Raw genomic sequence first — 17,391 nt, forward strand, 5'->3', positions numbered from 1 at the left:
CATGTTCTTGGTGTCCTAGTCCCCACAAGCTATGGCACTCAGAACATCAAACCCATAATAAATAATAGAGGAAAACTTGCTCTCTACACAATTTGATTCACAGGCACTCTGCTGAATCCCCTATCCCTCAAATCCATGGCACATTTAACCTGCCACTTCATGCTGACACCTGCTGATAGAACCACCGTCCACCTAATCTGCCACCCAGCCCAGATCAACAAAGCTTTCCTCAATGAAATCACCAACCTCATCATAACAGCAGCCATCAACCACTCTCACAATATAAAATCTGAGATCTCAATCTCCCAGGATCATAAGAAAGCAAGTTAAGGAGCACACCTATTTTTCTTGTGAATGCCCTCATGTCTGCACAGCTGGACACAGATCCCACCAGCATCACTTTTCCCTGCCTGGTATTCACTGTATATCCAGATGCCATGTGCTTTCCATCTCTGTAACTATGGTGGGGTAACCACACAGCGATACCTATCCAACCATTGTGCATAAGGTTTGTCTGTTATGGTCAGCAGAAACCAACCAAAGGATATTGACATTACTTCAAAAACACCCCCAAGAATGCTTGGGAAGAAGGCCTAATCATATTGGTTCCACATCCACCACATCAATATTGGATGCCCAAACTCCTGATCCCATTTTAAATTCATGTCTCACAGTCTTTGTCTCATATTCTACCTATAGAATTAATAAATTGCATTCTTCTGCCCCCCCTGATTCATCCTGACCTTCACTGTCCTACCCGACTGCATCGTCATTGTCTTGCTTGAATCTGCTTTCTTTTGCTTTTCTCAATCTCCTGTTTCAAAGTACCAACCCCACTGGTCCCCCTCTGGACCATCGAGTATTTGCAATAATCACATGAGCATATCCTCATGTTCTTGTTTGCTTAACCTCTCTCTTCAATTCCTGTCTATCCCCTACTGTTAAAGCATGCTACCTTTCTTATAATGCTTAAAATCCTCCCACCATCCATCTCTATCTCCAAATGTGCATCCCATATCCTCTCTTAATTTTATTTGTAAACTACTCAAAAGTGCTTTTTATTCTCAATAATCTGTCATCTTTATTGCAATTCCATTCTTCATAGACTTCAATCTGGTTGTCTTCCTACTCACTCCCCTGACACTGCCCTTTAATCGGTTACTCATTTCCGTAACTACAGGGAGGTCCTAGGTACCAGTGTAGCTGTCAGGGAGGCAGGCCTTTCTCCAGCAGCAGGTCACCGCAATGTGCCATTGTAGTGGTTAAGGAGCAGAGCTTGCCTCTGCCTTGGAACACTCAATCATCACCACTCTGGCGGGGGGCACAGGAATGATCCACTCTCCCGGAAGAGTTTCAAATGAATTCTTCCATATGTCCTGAATGGTCCAAAAGTGGATAAAAGAAGATGTGGAAGAATACCTCTTTCTTGGACAAAGGTCCATATGGAACTGAAGAAAAGCAAGCATGCTTTAAGGGGTCTAATCCCTGTCCTTGTGAGAAATGGTCTTTGCCTGGCTGCATCATTCCCAAAGTGTTTTGTGGTGAAGAAAGTGTAGGGGAAAGGAAAGACAAATGGGTACCGAAAGAAACATGACGGGTCCTTCCCCAACTGTGTTGAGCGCTCTCTGACTATGCTAACCTCATCCATTCTCAGACCCATATCACTAAAGGCCTTTTGGTATGCAACACCCCGGTGGGAGGTTGGTCCTTATATTTTGGGTTTGCCCATTGATTCCTGTTTCCCAGAATGGCTCCTTGGGGGAGGCTGTCTTGCTGTAGAGAGTTATTACCCAACGTCACAAAGGATCAAATATAGACAGCCTTTTGGAGCAGTGCGTATTGTACATGCAGCCCTTGTACTGCAGTGACATTGCTATCACCCCTGTCAGAGGCGCAACACAACTAGATCCAAACTTTGGGGGTGGGGTAATGTGTCAAATGGTGGCAGGGGACCTTCAGAGACTTTGTGTAGGTGTGGCAAATTTACTTGTATGGTGCCCAATTCCCGTTATGAACTAGTGTCAACTTTGCAACCAATGGTGCAATTTAATGGCCATCGGGACACTGACATTGCCCAAAAACATGTCCGTTTTTAAATACAAAATGCACATTTTGATAGAAACTGCCAGAAATTGTAATGCTGTGGTTGTGTTGTGGTGCATGGTAATGCTGTGGTTGTGTTGTGGTGCATGGTTGGATTTGTCAGTTGGTAGTTCATGATGAATATCCAGCTACATTGTAGCATAATCTCATATATAAGACTGAGAGGTGCCACAGTTGCAGTGTCTTTGAGGTGTCATTGAGCAGTCAGAAGGGTGGTCCTGGAAAACTGACTACATATTGTGGTCCCTGAGTTTGTGTCATGACATAGTGTCACCTAGCATAGCCTCCCCCATCCTAAAAACACATCTCGACACACAACTACATCAGCAAAACAACATAGGTTACACAATAACCATCACACTAACCCACCACAAATACACCAACACAACTCTCCATACTTTTTAAACACCACTCTGACAACACCAAAGTTGACCACACAAACAATTTAAATTAGCAACCTGGAGTGCAAATTAACCACTGCTCTAGACAAATAACAACATAGCTAGATCTTTACACTACAGGCAGCCTTATCTTTTCAGTTCTGCACACTAATGTGCAACAAAGCATCCTTGCCCTGTGTTAGTCCACTAACCCACCGCTTACAGATCCTATATCATAGCAAGGCACTGCAAAGAGTTTTACCCATTCTCATTTGGGGTAGTACCCTGAATGTCCCGGGCAACTTCAGTGACTGGCAGCAACAGGGCGGGACATTGATGGCAGTCTGCTGTGCTATAATCACTGGTGCAGTGACTGGTTGCTGATACATCTGCTTGTCAAATTAGGTGATATTTGAGGGGTGGGGCCGAAGGTGGCACTAACAGAGGAGCACAAGAAGAAACCAATTTGGCCCTAAAATCATGAAAATGACCACATTGTAAATAGTTTAAACTTAATAACTTCAAAGGACTCCACTTTCTGCAATTAACTCACAGTAAGATTACACACTTTGTTTAAGCCATGAACTAGGAATTGTAACCCCATCTGCACATCACGCACTTAACCACATAACTTTTGAGCTGTTCTTGGTAGAAATATTTACGTTTTAGCTTTCAAGGCTGTACTAATGCTGGTGTATAGTGTTTACTTGACAAATGCACAAAACCCATAGTAAAGTCGCCTGACAATGTGTAGATACTTATAGAAACATGTTAAGCCAAAATAATATAATTGTACATTCAGTTTCTACTTCCTAACTGGAAATCTACAAGCCCCAGAATGAAAAATAATGGTAGCCTACAAGAATCTCATGTTGTAAAGCACTGTGCATTTAGCACTTTAAGATAAACAGGGCGTCATTTTACTTAAAAATGTAAATTGCACAGAGGGAATGTGTTACATTTGCCCTTATGTGCAAACTGTCCCCCTTCGTGCAATTTTATTCGTTTACACTATGAAGTGCAAAACAAAGGTGTAAATGCAAAGGTGCGATCGCCTGCCCACCTTAGTTTGTTCACTTTCTAGTGCAAATAAAGTAAATGCTTCTTGCCATGTATACATGGCAGGCAGTGTTTGCAATGGGTTCCTCTGAAATCCTTTGGATTTTAGCTGGTGTAAATAGCAACCAGGTCCCATAAGATCCAAAGCTAGTATGAACATGTCATTAAAGGCAATTCTGTTCCATGCCCCTTCTCTGCCACACCAGTAAATAAAAATATGGTGCGGCGTAAAAAATAATTTTTAAAACATTTACACTTGCTTCGTCATAATAAACATGACCCTCACTCTAAAAAAAAATTGCGTAAAAAAGTCACCTGGAATATGCCTAGTATATGTCACAAGCTCCCAGCCTGCTGTACTGCATGAAGTTAAGGACATTTGATATTCATATAAAAGCAATCCCTTTATTTGTAGTGGACAAAATGGGTATAAACTAATCTTTAAAATGTAGCTTTATTGTTTTACATACTTTGGTCCTCATTAGGAGTGAGCCAGTCGGGAAATAAGGCGTTGTAACAACGTTACCGGTACCTTTTCGGGACCGGCTCACTCCGAGCCTGCCGGTAGGGGCTGTAAAGTACTGGGAGGAATAACCTGCCAATCGTTCAGGCCCCTACCGCCAGATAAATCACTGAGGCATCGGCACCATCAACAACGGTGCCAGTGCTTTAGTGTTCTCGATAGGACTCTATGGGAATGGGAACTTACCGTTCCACCACTGCCCGTAATATCCCAGTATTACCAGGATATCGGGCAGCAGAAACAGTAAGCCTTGGTTGCAGGTAGGCTGCCGGTCATACCGGCAGCCTACCTGCAATCTCGTAATGAGGGCCCTTAATTGTGTTGGAAGCAGACACAGATTTACTTTATTTGAGCTGTAGGAGGGGTCCTTCAGCTAGAGATGGCTCATTGCACTGCTGAGTGCCTATAGACTCACGCCTAAGAAATGCCCTGTTGATACCAAAAGGAAAGCCATTGCACAGACCTTGACTCTGTCATCATCTGCCCTGCTCATGATGGCTCTGAAGGTCAGCAGGGCCCTTTAGGGATAGCCCCGAATTTCAGGGGGTCGAGGGGTAAAGCCCAATTAGCACAATGAGAACCTGTGACCCTGGGACCTGCTCTGTGCCACTGAGAGCAGGCACGACAGATCAGGATACTTATGCAGGAGGGAACCTGTGTACCTTATGTTTTTGGCATGGAGCCTAAGGAAAGGGGCTCTGGTTAGCAGGCCACTGTGACCCTTTCTGAGATGGAATTGCCCACACAGTTGTATGAATTCCTAAAACTCACAAAAGACAGGGCTTCTGCAACCCTACCAGATAGCAGTTCCTCCCACATGTTAAAATTAGAAAAAAACGCAAGCACTGTTTAAATGGCAATGTCCAAGCAATGCCTTAATGGATTAAGAACCGCCCTATTGCTTCTTTTCATGCTCCAACTCAATGAAAAATAAAAGCATGGACTTTGGGGCCTCTGGGGGGAACTGTAAGTACACGCTACCCCCAGAGACAAAAAAAGCAGAATTACAAGTCTACTTCTTAAATATCATGTGTTTGCATTCATACAGTCACAGCATTCGTGCTCAATGCAACCCTGATGATATACTGCGGTACCAGTGTGTTTTGTGTGCGCAATGCTTCAGCTGCTGAAATTGTAATTTGTCGTCTTATTGTTACAAGGCAGCCATCCCCATTTGGGGCGGGGGCGTGATATGCCCTGCGCTTCTCTGTGAAATTACAGCTGAACCCCAGAGATTATCAAAGATGCGTAAAAAACCAGAACAAATACACTTAGCACCAGTTTTGCTGCTTTGTTAACAGAGAATGGGGCAAAGAGGTTTGGCCCCAATCTCTATTATCTCAAATGTTTTCACCTGGGAAAAATTGAAGCAAGCCGGTATAGTCATGATGCGTGCTGAGTAACAAGTAAAGAAATGCAGTAGATGCCTTGTGTTGTATGTTATGCAACAAACATAGTACAAACAAACAGACTGATTCATTTTTGTCCATGTGCAAATGGTATTGCGTCCTTTTGCCGACATACGTTTTTCCGACGGGTGTTTTGACGCAGGAGCTTTGCCGAAAATGTCCATCGAAAAAAAATTGGGAGACTGGGAAAGGTAAAGGGTTGAAGGTGAAGGGAAATAAAAACATTACTAAATTAACGGCGGCTTGGGAGGCAAACCGGCCCAAAAAGTATTTTAAAGTATTTCGATTACGTTTTTCAGCAAAACTACCGCGGCAAAACACCCGTCGGAAAAAAGGGGGTTGACCAAATGACATGGAACCCCCATTTTAGAGAATATGGATTGCGACAAAATCTGTTTGTTCCATTTTGTATTAGCAAAGCATGTGCCCACTTTTTAGAGGCAGTGCAAATCTTTGATAATGTGGCCCCAGATATGTGTGCAAATGAGGCAAGAACATTGCATGAGCCACTTACTGCACTTGAAAAGTCTTAAAAGTTTCTGAAAGTATAACAATGGTAAAAAGTTCTGCTTTTCTGTTATGGAGGTAGGAAGCACTTATTTACAAAAGGAATAATACATGTTTTAGTCCAAGCATTATCTTGCCAAAATCTAAGAGCACTTAGAATGTATTTGTATTATACTCTCATTCAGTGATACGTGTTTCATTGTTCTCAGGGGAATAAAGACATAGGCCCTCCTGCCAACCTTAACTCTACCTCTCATCCAGCACGCAGCCCATACTACAAATTCGCAGTGAATCCAATTTTGCAGCGGCCAAAATCAACTAATCCATGCCCCAACTACATCCCCACCTTCCCACCCACTTTCCATTCAGTGGCTGCCTTCATTCTGACCCTGCAGCGTCAGTTCCGTCCCCGCAACGTGGGTCAGAACTGACCCCGGAGGATCCCTTTCTCTGTTTTGTTTTTATTTAAGTCCCCCGCTTCCAACATCCCGTAAGCAGCGGACACTCCCCGCAACTCCCGTTCCAATTACAGCAAGCAAGGGGAGGGTGGGACACCCCCGCAGCCCCTGTTCCCCTTGTTAGCTATTATGGAACCGTATGGCCTAGTGGACCGAATTTCTGCCTGTACGATCATTTCGTACAGCCTAAATTCGGTCATCTAGGACATTCGGTTAAATATTTTTGGTCAACTTGGCCAAACCCTTTTTATGCAGCTCTTCACAATGGATTAAAGCTGCTTCTAAGAGCTGGATCAAAACCTAGTTATGACCAAACTCGTATTTCCGTTCTACGAAGATTCAAAGGCCAAACAAGTGTGGATTTGAATTTGCTACTGCAGCTGGGGCACAGATTTCAGAGGTGAGTACTTAACTTGCTTAGCGTTGTTACCAGCCGGCACATTAACCCACTGTGCTGTCCGGCTGACTTAATGAGACAATGTGTAGAGGCGCGTTACCTGACGCTGAAGTTCCAGAAGGCACAGACGGGCTGCACAACCTTTCCATGATGTTCTGGAGTCTGAGAAAGAGATGGACAAAATCAAAACAGAAGTACAGTTATAAGGGTGATGTTTGGAGGCAGTGAGTCATATCTCTCCTCAATGTCACTTCCTAGGTCTAGGCCAGCACTGTACTGTGTGACGGCATATTATCGACTATTGTAGTACAACATGATTTCAACCAAATACACAGTAACACTCTCTGGCATTTAAAACCCCCAACATGGGCTCGAGCAGGTTCTGCCACCTTTGGTTGTCCAGATGTTTGGAACTACAACTCTCATTAGCCCTAGGGAGCATAGTTACGGGTCAGGGATCATTAGCTCAGGAGTATAGCTCAAGGCCAACATGCTCGTCTTGGAAGCAAGACAACACAAAGCAACACAGGTGCGATCCCCGGGTCTGCGCTTAGAAACCTCTGGGTATTCAGCGTGTTATAAATAACCAATTATAATTATAGGTAGTCTCAGAAGCATAGCTCAGGGGCAACGTGCTGGCCTTGGAAGCAAAATGACACGGTGCAACACAGGTTCGATCCCTGGGTCCGTGCTTAGAAACCTCTGGGTATTAAGCGCGTTATAAATAACCTAACATATCATAATCCAAAACATGTGGAAAGCCGCAGATTGTGGATCCCTAAATTATGGTTGTACCCGGGTGCACTCTATGTATGTAGCTGCGTCACAATTTCTCATTTAAGTGCTACACAGTTCCTGTTTTTTCACGGCACTCATCAGTGTGAAGAGGGAAAATGGGACGATCCCTTCCCCCGATTGTCATCCAGACCATGGCCTAGCACGTCACGACCCAAGCACCCACCGCGAGAGGAATTCAACCCGCTCACTGCCACCCCAGATGTCAAGATCCACTGTGGCCACGCCCCACACACCCAGGGAAGCTGCCCGTCAATCAAACCACATGCTAGAACCTCAGGTGGAGCTGACATCGACCATATGGATCAACTCGATTAGACAGCAACCACAAAATACTGCCATCGTTAGAGATGCCATGATGACATAGCCAGTGGCCAAGAACACACGTGCCACCAAGCACATTGGTCATACACACACCAATCCACACGAAGAACATACTCAGTGCTATGAGGTAGAGGGTCACTTACACTCACACATGCATCGTTCTCATTTTTCACATAGGCCAACTACAGCATGGCAGAAACGCAAGACGCCAGAAGAGCTTGTGTACATGCTTGCAGATGCTTCCTCGCCACTAAAACCATGAAGATGTAACCCTGTATATGGACTAATGCATATGAACCTCTGTTGGCCCTCACAACCCCCATATTATGGACTATGTTCCGCTACCCATAAGCCAGGCCAAGGTAGGCCGCAAAGCCAGAGTCCCCAGGCAGGGGCAGCTCAGACAAAGCTGCAAGGTGCTGACCACGCAGAACGAACCCTGACGAGAGCCCCACAGCCAAGGCCGCAATTGTGCAATCTACATGCCGCTCTCCTCGCGCCAAGGTTACACCTGCCACTGCTAAACACTCCTCAGTGCCGAAATACAAATCAAATGCTCATAATTCTGCTCCAGCCATGATCTCGCAACACCTGAGGTCCGCAGACGGCCCCCGGGAATTAGCCCAGACAAGTTGGAGGCACTGTTGAGATCTGCTGAGACCAAGCGAGATCACAGTGAGGATACTTGCGTCAAGGTGGCCCGGCAACGCGGCCCCCTCTGCCGTTGCCCCCTTTGGAGGACTACAAGACCATCATAGAACTGCAAGACGACCGGACAGCGCAATCCGGAGATTGGCCGCCGGGAGCCGAATTGAGTAGTATCCCGCCCGCGGTTGGTGAGTGTCCAGGCATGGTGCAGACGAGGGGAGGCAGCGAGCTGATTGGGAGGGGTGCCTGCAGTCGAGCAGCACCGGCAGGTGAGAGCTCGATGTGAATATGGCACACACAACCAGCAATACAATGTTGTGCGGGAGGTGAGAGGAATTGTAACTAGGGTGGCGGGTGGTTCTTACAGGGTGTTAAGAAACGATTTTGGTCATCGGGCGGCGATCAGTGTGTAATGTATAGCGGGGACAGGCACAACAGCCATTCCCTCTAGTGTTACAGAGCAGATTGGGTGGGGCTTCAAGCACCCACATGTGACTGGCGAATCGCGCTGATTGGTCTAGATCGCGGACATTTGTAAGAGGATTCAATTCAACACTACAGCTAAGTCAACGCTTAGTCTATAATACTGAATGAAAACCCTTATTGATATATCTTTATGTCCAGTTCATGCGTTCTGGATGACTACCCCTATCTAACACCCCTCTCTTGGAATCCTCCTGACCCCACTGAGCCAAGAAGTAGTTCTGTTTTGCAAGTTAAAAGGTTTAATTGATAGTTTAAACAATAGGTATATATATCACACTTTAGAATAAATTAATAATTGAATAGCACACTTAATCTGATATGATAAAGATTAACAACGGAGAATCTGGCACTAGCACACTTCTTGATAATCACTAAGGAGTTGACATGAAATGGATAAGATAGCAACAATACTTTTATGGTTTCAAATGGATGCAATGTGGAATGAAATGCAGTAAAGAAAATAACTTGATAGAATTTCAGCAAAAGACAATGTAATCACTTTCTTGTACAATTCCCCCCCCCCCTTTTATGCAATGCAAGGAAATGGAAGGAAGGCACACAGTTCTCAGAAATGCAATTAAATGTGATTCAGTTAACCCCAGCAAGCTTAGACTACAGATCGGAGTTTTAAACACAGGCAAAATGCTTTGATATGTGCTGGCAATGGAGTGAAAATATGCTAAAATGCTTTTAATTCCCTCTAGAGGTTTAGGTGAGTGGTATCTAGTTAATATTAGCTCAGGCTCACTCTAGCAGTGATGCAGGGATAGTTTTTATGAGGCAAACGATTTTTTTCAGAGGAAAGCAAAAGCAGCTATCTTTTTGCAAGTGGAGAAATTTTCAAATCGCGGCAAAATTCGCGAGTGCGTTCTTCACGATTACGGCAAAACTATAGGGGGTAGGAATGCGGTTCTAGGTTCGTAGGAAAGCCACGATTCTAAGCTTTCTGAGGAAAGTTACTGCAAGTCTCTAGCACAAACGGTCACGGAGATATGAGCGATTAAATAAAGGTCGTTTTTCAGATTTGAAATTTTAAAGTTCAAAAAGACAAGTGCAGCTTGCAACTAGAAAATGACAAGTGACAGCTTTACAAATGACAGGTGACAGTTAGGAGACTACTCTACTTAGAGTAAAATAGCTTGGATTATATTATTTTAACTAAGAGATTGGTTCTGCACAGTTTTCTAGGTACTCACACTATATTCTTGAGTTAAATGGGCCTCGCCATGGATCTGGTCAGGTTTTAGACTGGACTCTGGTCTCTGCACTTCACAGTGATCTGGGTCAGCTCTCTCTGGTTCTGCTAACATGTCAGCTCTACTCTGCTGGTCTGGTCTGGGTCTCTGAAGGTTGATGGAGGTAAAGTATGGATTTTCCAGCAGAGCGTCCCGCAGCAAATGGATTTGAAGGTCCCTATCTGTCCTGTCTCTCTGCTTTTATGTGTTTTTAAAATGGGTGTGTGTGAGCAGCATCACTAGCCAGCCCCTCTCCACTTATCATTGGCCAAGCTTTCATTTCTCCCCTGATTGGGGGAGCTAAGTTGTGTCAGAGTGATGTCATTTTACAGCCTGCAGAAAGTCCACTCCTCCTGTCAACTTGCACACAAATCTAGATTTGAACCAAATACATATTTCATAGCTACACAGTGGTTTTAAATTACATGCACCCATCACATATCACAGGAGGTATCCCCTGTTCCAACTCTGCTCTTCCTGGGGGCTTGCATTCAGAAATGGCAATATTTTGCACTTTTTAACTGGTTTGCAATACCGGACATTAACCCAAATTTACAAACATGTGCGCAAGGAGTATGGACATTAGTTGATGAACTGTCAGATTTTTCACATGCACACATTTTGAGTAATATCCTCTTTTCCGCTAAAACCCCCCTGAACATGCCACCGGTTCTAAAAACCTCTTAAAATGTGGGCAGAAAAATCACAAGAATTATGGTATCATTTATAAAATTTTCACATGTCCACTCTATGAATGATCCATCTTGTTAGAGTTATGTTCTGGCCCCAAAGGGGTGTGGTTTTCCCTCAGCACAAGGTTGAATTTCTGGTTTTTCCAGTTCTGCCAAGCCAGCTTGCTCTCACAGGCAGTGCCCCTCCTTTGTCCTTCCAGGAGGAAGCTACATTTACGACATCTGCAATAAACCATCTGCCTGGGTCAGGACAGGGCTTTGTTCAGAGCTCCTGTATTCTGTGGGGGCTCCCCTTAATTCAATTATCAGAGAGATGGCATATCCTTAGTGTGGCCAGCAAAAGGCAGATAGGCCTAGGAACACAGCTGTGACTCAAGTTTCACTCCTGATGGGGGGTAGTTGCCAGGCAAAATTGGAATCTCTTTAAGCCAGTTTTTAGCTACATGTCATTTCTGTTCCCCAGTTTTCTGCATTCAAATAAAACTAAACATTTTTACATATGCAGCTAGAATGCTGATTCTAAGTTTAAAACTATGACATTTAAACAATTGAAACCTATGTGACACACAAAAGTAGGTCACTCAGTCAATTTAAACATTTAGATTTGTAGTGTCTTTCAGTCCAAATTTACTTAAACTGCTGAAATCCACAGCTCAGCCAGTCTTGCTATAAACCTTCAAGTCACTTCAGAATATAACTTTACATTGGATCCACCTCTCAGTAAGTCTTTTTTTGGCTTGCTTTGGGTTCATTTATTCAGTTTTCTACAAAATCTGGTGGTTTTAAAACGCCGGCTTTTGGATAGTGGTGAGTACTGGTACTGCACCCCTTTTTGGGATTTAAGAAAATGAATTCCCAACAGTTATGGGTTTGCTTTTGGCAATCAGCATTGCCATTCCCAATGGTTTCAGACTACTGTGTGGGTAGTCCAATGGTGGTTTTAGGCAGCGTCCTTCTGTGCCCATAACATCGGCAAAAATGTGTGGCAGCCTATTCTTCATGCATTTCCCTGTGCATTTTCTGGGAAGCTCTGGCCATCATGATGTTTTCCATGTCAGTACTGCACAGTTTTGAGGTAGGGCTCGGATGCATGGGTAAATACATCCCACAAGCCCCCCTCTTGCGATGGCCATTCTATTTCACGAATGGGACTCGCAAGACCTGGGATGTTTCCTCATCTTCTTCCAATAGATGGCACAGTTCAGCATCTTTTTCTCCATCCGGTTGGATCGATCGGTTCTCCTTGCCGGTCCTGATGGGAAAATTGGGCGGTACCCCGGGCCCGTTGCGTCTCTGCTCCCGGTCTCCGGATCGTCCTCCTTGGCCCGTCTCCCGGTTTTCTTTCTCCTAGGACGACAAAGGAAGACGGCAATACCTATTCATAGATGTTTTTCCACCACTGTTGAGATAGTGGGGCAGCATATGCATTTCATCATAACGAAACATTACATTCTTATTTTGACAAAAAAAAACAGTATAACTAAGAGACAGTTTCATGCAAATCACAATATTTTAGAGACTAGATGTGGTATGTTTTATGGTTGGAACTGAATTAGTCTGAGACAGTACCCTCTAGGATTCCAGAGGATTCCTCCAGTTGTTGCAGAGTGTGCCTGGGATGGCAACATTTCAACTGGTTTATGTGGACCCACTTGTCTTCCCCCGCTGCCAAAGGACCTTTGGGGATGTGGATTTTGTAGGCCACAGGGGAGATCTTGTCGATGATCTCAAAGGGTCCCTTCCACGTAGGCAAAAATTTCCGCTGTTTTGCCTGGTTTCTTTGGAAGTTGTATAGATAGACCCGGTCCCCCACCTGATATTCCTTCCTGGAAGTCTTCAGGTCATAGTGGGTCTTCATGCTATCAGCCGATCTTTCTAGATTCCGCTGAGCGTAAGCAAAAGCATGTTGGAGGTGTTTCCTTAAATTCTCCACATACTCATGAGTAGTGGAGGCATTTATCAGTGTCTGCTCTTGGGTCCTATAGAGCAAATGCTGCGGAAGCACCATCTTGCGCCCAGTCATCAACCCAAATGGTGACATTTTGGTTGGAGATGAAGGGGTAGATCTGATGGCCATTAGGACCAGAGGTAATCGGATATCCCAACTTGGCCCAGAATCTGCCACAAACTTTTTTAAGATGCTCACAATGGTTCGGTTATATCTCTCTACTGCCCCAGAAGAAGCTGGCCGGTAAGCAATATGCAACTTTCTTTTGACCCCCAGTATCTCCCACATCTTTGTCATTACTTCACTGGTGAAGTGGCTACCTCTGTCTGACTCAATCCTTTGAGGTAGACCAAAACGGGAAAAGATGTGGTTAATCATCAGGGCAGCTGTGGTTTCTGCCTTGCAATTTGGGGCTGGGAGACATTCCACCCACTTGGTAAACAAGCATGTCACAGTCAACATGTACTTATTCCCCCTAGTAGAGCGAATCACAGGGCCTACAAAGTCGATTTGTAAATCTGACCATGGCAGTGTCATCCCCCTCTTTTGGAGAGGCGCACGGTGCGTGAGGGATGATGGCTGAAATTGTGCACACACAAGACACCCCTTCAAGTATTGGTCGAGGTCCTGCCCCATGTGTGGCCAGTATGCAACCTCTCTTAAGATTTCCAATGTTGTGTGAAACCCCCTATGACCGGCGGTGGCCGCATCATGGGCGTGACTTAACATCAGGCTTCGGAATGAGGTAGGAACCACCCACTGATCGTGGCCAGCTTTGGATTTCCTTACCAACAAACCGTCTTGGATTCGGAACATTTTTGGACATTTCATCAACACTCTTAGGTCCTCTTTCCCAGTGTAATCGGTATCCGTCAGGGGAAAGTTCTCAGGGTCCTCAACGTGTTGGTAAAACTTACCAATAATTGGATCCCCCTTCTGAGCTGTAATCAAATCAGCATCAGGGGTCTCCTTACTCCATTGTGCAATTGAAAGGTCATTGTGAGCATTTGTTTGGGACCTAGTGATAGCAGTGACCTGGATTTCCCCCAACAGGGACTCAATCTCAATTAGATCCCCTTGGATGGCCCCGGTTTTGGCCAGCTGATCAGCTAAGTCATTTCCAGTTTTGTCTGGTCCCTCTATTTTGGAATGACCCTTGATCTTCTTCCAATAGATGGTCATTCCTTTCGAGGTGACCAGATCATCAATGTTTTGGATCAACTTCCCATGTTTCAAGGGTTTGTTGTTAGCACATAACATGCCTCTGGTTTTCCAATTAACCAGGTGCTCCACGAACCCGTTCCGTAAATAATCTGAATCTGTGATTATGACCAGTTTGTGGAGTTGATGCTGGACAGCAGTGAGGATGGCCTGATGCACCGCCATCAATTCTGCCACCTGACTACTTCGGGGACCAATTTTGTATCCAGCGGAGGGTTCTGGAGACTCATTCACCCATGCATTCCCTACGCCAGCCACCAGTTTTTTCTCCCCGTTGTTGTCAACATGGTACGAGCATCCATCCACATAGACAGTGGGCATTCCCTCACATTTGTCCTCTTCAAAGACTTTGTGGGGGGAATTAAGGTATGCTTCCGTGTTGTCCTTTATTTTTAGACTTTCGTCCTCGAGACAGTTTTCTCTGGCACAATCATGCAAGTCAGCCAGACCTTGCGCGAGGGGACTCTTCTTGTTTTGGCCATATCGGACCTCCACAGGAAAGCCTTGCATTGACAGAATCCAGGAAGTAATTCGGGAATTACTCACATTTCCGGTCCGGATTCTATCACTTTGGAGATATTGAAGAGGCTGGTGTGGAGTCTCCACTATGATGTGTTCCCCCTGGATAAACGGGCGGTAATTCTTCAATGCCCACACCGTTGCCAGGAGTGCCTTCTCACAATCGTTGAATTTTTCCTCCACAGAGGATAAAGTTTTGCTCGCATAGGAGATTACTTTATTGACCTTGTCATGCTTTTGGTATAATACTGCCGTCAAGCACGTATTAGAGAACCCCGTCTCCAGGAAGAACTCCTTGTTTCTGACAGGGTAAGCTAGGCAAGGCGCTTGTGAGAGGCTTCTCTTGAGTTGTCTTACTGCCTCGGCTTGTTCTGGACCCCATTCCCACTTGACCCCCCCCTTCAGGAGATGAATCAGGGGTCTGGCGATCTCTGCGTAGCCCTCAATGAACTTTCTGCTGTAATTGGTCAGTCCAAGGAGGCTCCTTAGTTCCCGCAGAGTTGTGGGGTCTTTCAGTTTCTGAAGTGCTTCCACTTTCTTTTCCTGGGGACAGAGACCCTGAGGAGTAATCTCATGCCCCAAGAAATTAACACGGGTTCTACACCACTGTGCTTTCTGAAAGGAAAGTTTTGCTCCGGCAGCCCTCAACTGTGTCAGAACATAACGGATCTCCGCTATGTGTTCCTCCACAGATGAACTTTTGATGAGGACATCATCTACATAAGCCAGGTTACCCCTTGCACCCAAGTCGGGCATGGCCTTGTGTAGAAAAATGTTGAATTCATTGCCGGAGTTGAGGTATCCGAAGGGAGTCCGGGTCCATGTATACTGCTGGCCCCCAAAGGTAAAAGCCAGCTTGTATTGGTCCTCCCTACTGACAGGCACGGTCCAGTATCCATTGGTCAGGTCTATTCCTGTGAATACCTGTGACCCCTGGATCTGGGCCAGCCCTTGGTCAATGTAGGGCAGAGGCCATCGGGAAGTATGGACCCGTTTGTTGAGCTCCCTGAGGTCGGCGCAGAGTCTCCACTGGCCGTTTGGCTTTAATATTCCCAGCGTTCGATTATTGAAGGTGGTGTGGATGGGACGGATTATTCCCCTGGACTCAAGGTTCTTAATTATTTCAGTAAGGGACTCCATTGATGCGAGAGGCAAGCGATATTGCTTCACAAACACTGGAGTCATGCCAGGGTCCGTGGGGATTGTTGTTGTGTGGATGTCAGTGCGACCGCAGTCATATGAGTCTACCGCAAAGAGATCTTGGAAATCCAAGAAAACTTGTTTCAACTTTTGCTTTTGTTCCAGAGTCACACAGGCATCAGCTAGGTTGACTCTCTCTTCCACCATCTGCCTGAAGCCTGGAAAGACTTCTGGTTTGGCTATCTCCGCGGCCCCCTCCAGCTGGGTGGAGAAGTCCCTGGTCAGAGTGCTGATTTGGACCGGAGGCTTCAGGTGGGAAAGGCAGCCCTCATGGACCTGGAAAATCACCTCATCCCTCCTGAAGTCACAAGTCACATCTTCCTTACCATAAGGGCAAGAAGTGTACACCAGGAAGTTCCCCCCATGCCGGGTAAAAGTCCTGTCTGGTGTTGTATGGTCCTCACTGTCACTGTCAATGCAGTCCTTGGGGATTGGTCCTAACAGTTCATTTCCAAGATCAATGGAGAAATGTCGGTCATCAACCGCCATTCCAATAATGGTGCCTGCGGCTAGAGTAATACTCTTTAAGTCGCTGTTATCCACCTCTATTGGAATGGTGTCATGTTCTATGTTGACTAATGGAGTTGGGTTTACCCCCAACCCTTGCTGTTGGAGAGAAGCGTTTAGATGTATGTAAGCATCAGGGTTTTGCAAATATTGTCCTCTTTTAGCTTTCACTTCCAGGGAGAATTGTCGGGTCCTTTCTGGGATGGTGACTTCCTCTTTAATCTGAATTTCAACTGCATAAGGTAGCAATTGAGCTGACCTAAATGCTTTTTCTGGATCATCAAAGCCCATGGGATTATCCGCTAATCGGGACCAAGCTTTGAAATTTATCAGGTCCAAACTAATGGCAAAGCGATTGAGAATGTCACTGCCTAAGTAAAAGGCGGCAGGGACGTCTCGCACGACCCAACAATTGTGGACTATGCTCTTGTTGCCAATGGAGATTTTGAGCATACACCTGCTTGGCAGGAGATGTTTGGAATTAGGTGCTTCCAGGTCCATTTCCCATTTGTCTATCAGTTTGAATGTGGGAATGGCTGGATCTTTTGGGAGTTGGCGGAACATGGCTTCGCTGATGAAGCTCTTACCGTTGTTCACACACACTCGAGCGAGAGCAGAGTCCTTCCCATCATTTAACTGAACAGGGATGAACAACTGCTCTCCAATTTGCTGAATATCAGCCAGGCTCTGAGCTGATTTCACATCTTTCTGGACTATAGGAGTGGGAGTTTCTGATTGTGGATTAGTATAGAATTTCAGAGTGTTTCCTTCCAGCGTGGAGTACCACTTTAGGCTGGAAGGAAGGTTGATTTTCAGAAATAGAGAGGACCCTCCATCACCAGTCTGTTGTCCTACTGCTATTACTGTCACGTCTGGAATTTGGCTATTCTGGAAGTGAAATTCTACTTGGTCAGATTTTTGTTCAACCATGTGGCAGGTGCCGTTTAAACTAACATGGTTGACACTCTGTTTTAATTTTA

General features: G+C 45.3%; 1 protein-coding gene across 2 annotated transcripts in view; it reads right to left on the reverse strand.

Annotated features, from left to right (window-relative positions):
• The window catches only part of ADGRD2 (adhesion G protein-coupled receptor D2), a 1,057,913-nt gene that overhangs the window by 568,726 nt on the left and 471,796 nt on the right, over positions 1-17,391 (reverse strand). For both annotated transcript variants that reach the window (XM_069609449.1, XM_069609450.1), the window contains exon 13: positions 6,937-6,998. In XM_069609449.1, coding sequence (XP_069465550.1) covers positions 6,937-6,998 — 62 coding nt within the window. The remainder of the gene's footprint in view (positions 1-6,936; positions 6,999-17,391) is intronic.

Source organism: Ambystoma mexicanum, chromosome 8 (assembly GCF_040938575.1).
Source record: "Ambystoma mexicanum isolate Mex_15411 chromosome 8, UKY_AmexF1_1, whole genome shotgun sequence".
NCBI classification, from domain to species: Eukaryota; Metazoa; Chordata; class Amphibia; order Caudata; family Ambystomatidae; genus Ambystoma; species Ambystoma mexicanum.